General features: G+C 44.4%; 1 protein-coding gene across 1 annotated transcript in view; it reads right to left on the reverse strand.

Moving 5' to 3' along the window:
* Nucleotides 1-4,112, reverse strand: part of LOC119466969 (ADP-ribose glycohydrolase MACROD2-like) — an 88,010-nt gene extending 83,898 nt beyond the window's left edge. The window contains exon 1 of the mRNA XM_037727901.1: nt 3,672-4,112. Coding sequence (XP_037583829.1) covers nt 3,672-3,717 — 46 coding nt within the window. The 5' untranslated portion in view covers nt 3,718-4,112. The remainder of the gene's footprint in view (nt 1-3,671) is intronic.
* Between the last annotated feature and the right edge of the window lie 3,358 nt (nt 4,113-7,470).

The raw sequence follows: 7,470 nt of genomic DNA on the forward strand, positions 1-7,470 counted from the left end.
CCGGGTTCAGGCAATTCTCCTGCCTCAGCCTCCTGAGTAGCTGGGATTACAGGCACGCGCCACCAGTCCCAGCTGATTTTTTGTATTTTTAGTGGAGACGGGGTTTCGCCATGTTGACCAGGATGGTCTCGATCTCTTGACCTCATGATCCACCCGCCTCGGCCTCCCAAAGTGCTGGGATTACAGGCGTGAGCCACCGCGCCCGGCCATATTAACTATTCTTATATGAACACTATCATGATTGTTACTACTGAATGACTTCAGAAACATTAGTTTCATTACAATGTAATGGAAATCCAGGAGACTATGAAGGACTGAGCAAAAGAAGTAAAGTGAGAACAGCAACTCCAGGGTGAAGCCCTATGAAAGAAAAGCGACTCTAGGCCAGGTGCAGTGGCTCACGCCTGTAATCCAAGCACTCTGGAGACCAAGGCGGGCGGATCACCTGAGGTAGGGAGTTCAAGACCAGCCTGACCAACATGGTGAAATCCTGTCTTTAAAAAAAAAGAAAGAAAGAAAGAAAGAAAAGCGACTCTAAGGTAGAAGAGATCCAAGCACTGTTACAGGCAATAGAGAAGAACCTGAAGACAACAAGAAATTAAACATACCCAAGAGAGAATACATGATGATGTAAGAACTCAAATACAAGATAGGGGATAAAGAGCACAAGCAGAAAGGTTAATTTTACACACAGGAAGAAAAGTGCTTCCTCTAAGAACAAAGCCAAAAGGACATGTAAAGGAACAGACCAATGAGACTACAGAAGAGGATGTTAGGGCTGTTCACATTACATGGCATTTACTTTCTCTTTGAATTAAAAAGACAACGTCAACTGTTTGGTATGGGGGATAGGGTCCTGGGAGAATAAGAAACTTAAGAGAATGGTTAATTTAGGATTATCACATAAAGACAGAAAAAAAGAGATGACTAGCAGTATGCCAAAGCAGTACTAAAAAAGCTCAGATCACAAACAAAAAATTATTACAATATTACTGGGTAGGTGAAAAGACATTATGAAGCAACTTACAGTTTCTGTAAATGTCAAAAAGTACATACAGAAATGCAACTGGGCCTCTGTTGCTCCATTTATTTAAAAGTTGAAGTCTGAACACTTAACAACAAAAACGAGATCAATTTAAGACAAAACAATGAAGTAAGTTGCAAGACTTGAAAATGCACATTAAGTGGTTCTGAATTAGGACTCAAAATACTAGATCAAAAATGTTTATTTAAACATATGTGATCTTCGGAGCTCCTTAATTACTTGTTTAAACAATGAAACATACTGAAGGCCACAAATACATATGCAGTTTTTTGTCATTTCATAAAACTTTTCTTTAAAGAATGCTTCACCTTTACAATGAATCCTTTCTCTGTGAACCAAGCACATAAGTAGGCAGACCTACTTATTAAATGGTATACTGAGTTAAAAATATGTTTATAGAATGCCTTGACATTTCAATGAGGTAAGTAAGCCTTCCTTTAGCTTAAAAGGACAGCTGCAAAAATACTATATCCAGCTCCCCAGTGGGATGAAAGGAAAAAGGTCATGCATCCCATTAGCTTCTCTAATACTGTGGTACTAGAAATCCTTAGCTCCTTCTTGGGGGTATAATATATATTTTACATTTAAATATTCAAAACATAGACATCCTGAAAAAAAACACTGAGACATGCATTAAATTCTTCAAATCACCGTCATCTTTTCTTTTAACGTTAAATTTCATGCCAAAATAACTTAGTTTTAGATAATTGCTTTGTTAACTGCCTTATTTAATTGTCCATTTGCTTACTTAGAAAAAAATTGGTTATATATTCTCCATTATTAAAAGAAATAGAAGAAAATAAATCAAGACATTAAAAAAGATTCTTAAATGCCTGCTGGTCACAGTCCAACTGTGTAGATGCTAAATGAAGGAAACATTATAACGGTATTATTACTTGAGGAACATTGTTTCTCTATCACCACAGAAAAATAGTTCTTAAGTACTCACTATAATTTCATCAATGATTCATGTTAGTGAAAACAAGGTATGTCTTCCACTGTTTTTGCCCTCATGATCATGAATAATGCAAAGCTAACATTTCAACATCATCAATAAATATGGGCATAAATGATTTTTCAGCGGTCACAAGGTAAATCCTTATTGAACGTGTGTTGAAACTAAAGTAACTACTACTGAAAAAACGAAGCAAAATTATCTTACACTACTATATCAGGCTATTATTCTCTACAGCATTTGTTTTATGACACCAGAAGTGTTAGCTCTCTATATGCCCATAATTATTAAAACATAATGAAATGATTAAACTTTCAGTATTTTTAAAGACCATTTTAATTATGTTGTTCAGTTATGTTAACTCTTCCTGCAGTAAATTTGAAAAAAATCCCTTCTTCATGCCTTTGTTCATGCAATGTGGAAGCAGATCAAGGATTCCTTTTACATATTAATTCCCTTTCTTACCTCCGCTGTTGGGCTTTCATGTTCACAAAGGCCACGACTTGCAATAAAAATCTACAGATCTGAACGAAATATTAACAAGGAAATCAATTTTCTACCTAGTCACCCTATATCCTTCTGTAAAGATGAGGTACCCAGGAGAAATGTGTACTACTACCCTCAACAGACCTCACCCTTGCCATACAGGTTTTAATGTATTTCAGCAATAAAGGAGTGTAAGAAGTTTTTGCTACATTTCTGTAAATAGCTAAAGAATGAAAAGGAAAAGGATGTGAAAAGGAGGGTGAAAAAACGCCAGAGACACTCCAGTTAGAATATTATCTAACTGTGATAGGGCAAGGGGGAGATCTTGAGGGGAGAGGCTGGATCGCACACTTCAGTTTCTTAGAGAAGCAGAGCCACTGTCAATCTAGCGGATTTGGATAAACCTTCATATGCACAAAATTCAGAGATGGATTCATTCAGAGTGACATTAGTCACACAATCTTACTCCGAGCAACTTCAGCCCATGATTCAGTATGGAATACAGAGAAACACACTGTTAGGAGAAAAGCTCATTCAGACTTCTCTCAAGGCACTTATCCTTACGGACAACACGCTTGTTTTAGGGCTACCCTAGAGTTCCAGGTTTCAAAAAGTCATGCAACGGCGTTGAAGGAGGGAGACCCAGAAAAGGGGTAAAACACCCGATGGTAAGGACACTTTGCCATTTGAGGGTTGGGGGAACAGGGGCGAGGAGGAAAGGAATGAGGGTGCAGGGAGGGGGAGCTCAGAGGCACAGCGCCAGCTGCAGCCTGAGCGCCCGCCGGCGGGCACGTGTCCACGGGACACCCGGACCGACAGTACCCAAGTCCCAGCTGCGAAGCACAGGAACTTGTGCCGCCCCAGGACTGCCCACCTGGGGTCCCCGCTGCGAGCAAGGCGAACGCAGCACCGCCTCGGGAGAAGGTGACCGAGCACCGAGGGCGGCACAGAGGGGCGTGCGCCCACACGTGCGCGAGCTGCAGGTACTCGGGGGCGGCGCGTGCACACCGGAGTGCGCGCGCGTGTGCGCGTGTGTACACACGGACACGGGAGGGAGGCGGCACCGGCCGGGAGGGCGCGTGGCGGGAGCTCGGGCGGAGGGCGCCGCGGCACACACACAGCCTGACCCCCGCCCCCACCCCAACCCCCACCGCCCGCACCCCCAGAACTCGACGGGCCAGTTACCTTTCTCCTCTCTCCACACCTTTTTCTTCTTGTTGCTGGGGTACATGTTGCCGTGGGGGTGGCTGGCTTTAAGCTGCAAGTTCCCCAGGCTCACGGGCAAACAGGGTGTGTGTGGAGTGGGAGGGGCGGAAGGGGGCACTCGGGAGGGAAAAAGTGAAAAAGGCTCCGCGTCCTGCGCTGCTCGCCGCTCGCCGCTCTCCAGTCGCCGCCCTCCTCCCTCAGCCCGCGCTTGGCTCCGGCTCCCACCCGCCTCAGCCCCGCGGCCGCCGCCACAGCAGCACCTCAGAGCCTGTCAACTAGGTCACGCCTCGCGCTAACCTAACACCCGCGCAGGCCCCGCCTCCCAGCCGCTAGCCAACGCCGCCTCCCATTGGCTGCACTGCCCGCCGCTCTCCACGTTCTAGCCAAGGCGCGCCCCAACTTGGGTCCCAGGGCGCAGGCGCAGGCGCAGGCTCGGGCCCGACGCGGAGGACGTTAGGGAGCTGGAGGGGGCGGAGCCAGGGAGCGCAAGGGCCGGAGCTGGCCTCGCGACTGGGGCGGGGCATGAAGCTGACACCTAGGAGGAGCAGGAGGTGGACCGCGCTTTCCGCTGGCCTCTTGGAAGACTTGAGGGCGTGGCCTGTAAGGCCAGGTGAGAGAATGGGCAAAAGCCGCCTCAGGGACTTGGAGGATGTACTAGCGGGGAGGTGAAGACTTGAGGGGACCGCGCTTTCCGCTGGCCTCTTGGAAGACTTGAGGGCGTGGCCTGTAAGGCCAGGTGAGAGAATGGGCAAAAGCCGCCTCAGGGACTTGGAGGATGTACTAGCGGGAGGAGGCCAAGGGTCAACACGAATTGTACTTGCTCACAACGACTGCCCCGTTGGTGGGGATTTTTACCAGTTAATCTGATGTTGTCTTCTGGGTGGGCAAATAGAAAAGGCCAAAAGAAGTGAAAGTGTTGGGAAATGGTTCCACACCGTATGCAGTTGGCTCCTCAAACTTGTAGTGAAAATCACAAATTTCATTGGAATTTTGGTGAAGTTTAGAAAGAACAAATGTAGACTGGGATACTCAAGACAGTTTTCAGAACCAAGAAGTTGCAGACAACCAAAATGTTATATTGAAAACACGTCTTACATCAAAACAAATCCAAATGCTTGTTAAACAGAGCCAAATGATCTTACTTTATTCTTCCAATTGTGTAAAGTTAAGACGCGTGTCCAAAAAGCTGGCTTAATTCTGCATAATACTAACGCGACAGGTTCTGCAAATCCGGTTTCACTGAAGTCCACCACAAGAGTAGGGTGACCTATAATTTAGAAGTTTGGTACCCTCCCCCCAAATTTATTGTGATTCTATATATCAGATCATCTGCAACGCTAATTGAGTAGATATGGTAAATCCACATTTATTTGGCAATTTCGGTACTCTGTTATATGTATTGGGCAAATAATTATTTGGAACACATTTTTTAAAAATAGAAAAGAAAGGAGGAGGCCCCAATAAGAATTGTAAAGAATGGAATATTTTTAGTAGTTGGACACTCGCCTAAGGATGATTCACAACATGGCAAGGTAATTTTTGTGTTTTGGTTTTTCTGAGACAGAGTTTCACTCTTGTCATTCAGGCTGGAGGACAATGACTCCATCTCAGGTCACTGCAACCTCCACCTGCCAGGTTCGAGCAATTCTCCTGCCTCAGCCTCCAGAGTAGCTGGAGTTACAGCCATGTGCCACCACGGCTGGCTAATTTTGTATTTTCTAGTAAACATGGGATTTCATCATGTTGGCCAGGCTGGTCTTGAACTCCTGACCTCAAGTGATCCCAAAGTGCTGGGACTACAGGCGTGAGTCACCATGCCCGGCCTGTTTTTATTTTAATGCTGTGAAATACATAAAAAATGGATTTGGGAGAAATAAAGAAGGCTTCAAGAAGGAAGTGACATTTGACCTAGTAATAAAAATATGTACTTATTTATTTGCACTAGAAATAGAAAGAGGTCTTTGATAAGAGACATTACCAAGGAAGAATAACTAAAACCTGATAGTGAAATAGATTTTGAGAAAAAGTTGAGGAGAAAAGCATTTCATAGGATGGGTAAGGTGGCAAATAGCAATATTAATATTAAGCAATACAGGAGCAATTGCAGATTTTGTAGGAAGGATATTGACTTCTTATATAGAAATGTGAAAAGTGCTGGGCGCAGTAGCTCAAGACTGTAATCCCAGCACTTTTGGAGGCCGAGGCAGGTGGATCACAAGATCAGGCGTTCGAGACCAGCCTGACCAACTTAGTGAAACACCATCTCTACTAAAAATAGAAAAAATTATCCAGGTGTGGTGGTAGGCATCTGTAATCCCAGCTACTCAGGAGGCTGAGGCAGGGGAATCGCTTGAACCAGGGAGGTGGAGATGGCAGTGAGTGGAGATTGTGCCACTGCACTCCAGTCTGGACAACAAGTATGAGACTCTGTCAAAAAAACGGTATGCAGAGGGCATTCGTTCCAGCATTTAATTTTAATCACTCTGACAAAATACCATTATCATTCAAAAGTGTTAAATATTTAACATCCCTAAAGTGCCTTGTACCAAACTGAACTCATGCTCCTTCTCCCAGTTTTCCCTGTCTCTTTGAATGACTCCATTACCCATTTAGTTGAAAAATCTAGAAACCTAAGCACCATCCCTGGTAACTCTTATAACTTCACTCTCACATCGAATGCGTTGCCATACCCATGCAATTTTATTGAGTAGTCTGTATAAGTCTGGAATCACTCTACTTTCCAATAGCATTGCAGTAAACTCAGTCTGAATCTAACTGGACTATTGCAAAGACTTCCTAAGTGGCATTCATGCCCACTTTTGCACCTCTTCTGTCCATTGTCTACACTGCATCTAGGGATATCTTGTCATGAGTGATCACATCTTCTCACTTCTGTAAGTCATTCAATGACTTTCTGGTGGTCTGTACTATGGACTGACTTATGTGCCTCCAAAATTCATATGTTGAACCCCTAAGCTCCAATGCGACTAAATCTGGAGATAAGGTCTTAGGAAGTAATTAAGGTTAAATGAAGTCGTAACAGTGAATGAGGCTAATAGGACTGAGGCCTTATAAGAAGAAGGAGATTTCTTTGACTCTCTCCCCCCATCCCCTTTCCCTGCTATGTGAAGACACAGCAAGAAGGTAGCCATCTGCAAGCAGGAAGAAGGCCCTCACCAGAACCCTGGTCTCAGATTTCTAGCCATCAGAACAGTGAGATAATTAACTTCTGCTGTGTAAAGTCACCCAGTCTATATTATTTTTTTGCAGTAGCCTCAGCTGACTAATACAGTCTTTTTATAACAATTAAATTATTAAGAATGGAGTGACTATCACCTACTATTCCAGCCTTATTTTATACTATGCTTCATTGCCACCCCCATTCCCCAGTCTCTGGTTCCAGCCATACCAAACCGTAGAGCGTTTCATGTTCTGGAATACCACATAACCTTTTAACATGTTTGTTGCAACACTTGGGACATGATTTATTTAGCTGACCCACTCTCATTCTTCATATTACAGCTTAAACATCACTCCCTAGCAAAGCCTTCCCTGACTCTGACCCCACCTGACCTTTGTCCTGTATGCCTTCATTGATCATTGATTTTCCTGTAAAGCAGTTTCGGTTTGTTGTTGTTTTGAGATGGAGTCTCGTTCTGTCGCTCAAGCTGGAGTGCAGTGGTGTAATCTCTGCTCACTGCAACCTCCACCCCCCAGACCCCTATCCCCAGGGATTCAAGCGCTTCTCATGCCTCAGCCTCCTAAGTAGTTGGAACTA

This window comes from Cebus imitator, unplaced genomic scaffold (assembly GCF_001604975.1).
Source record: "Cebus imitator isolate Cc_AM_T3 unplaced genomic scaffold, Cebus_imitator-1.0 Scaffold246, whole genome shotgun sequence".
Classification (NCBI taxonomy): Eukaryota; Metazoa; Chordata; class Mammalia; order Primates; family Cebidae; genus Cebus; species Cebus imitator.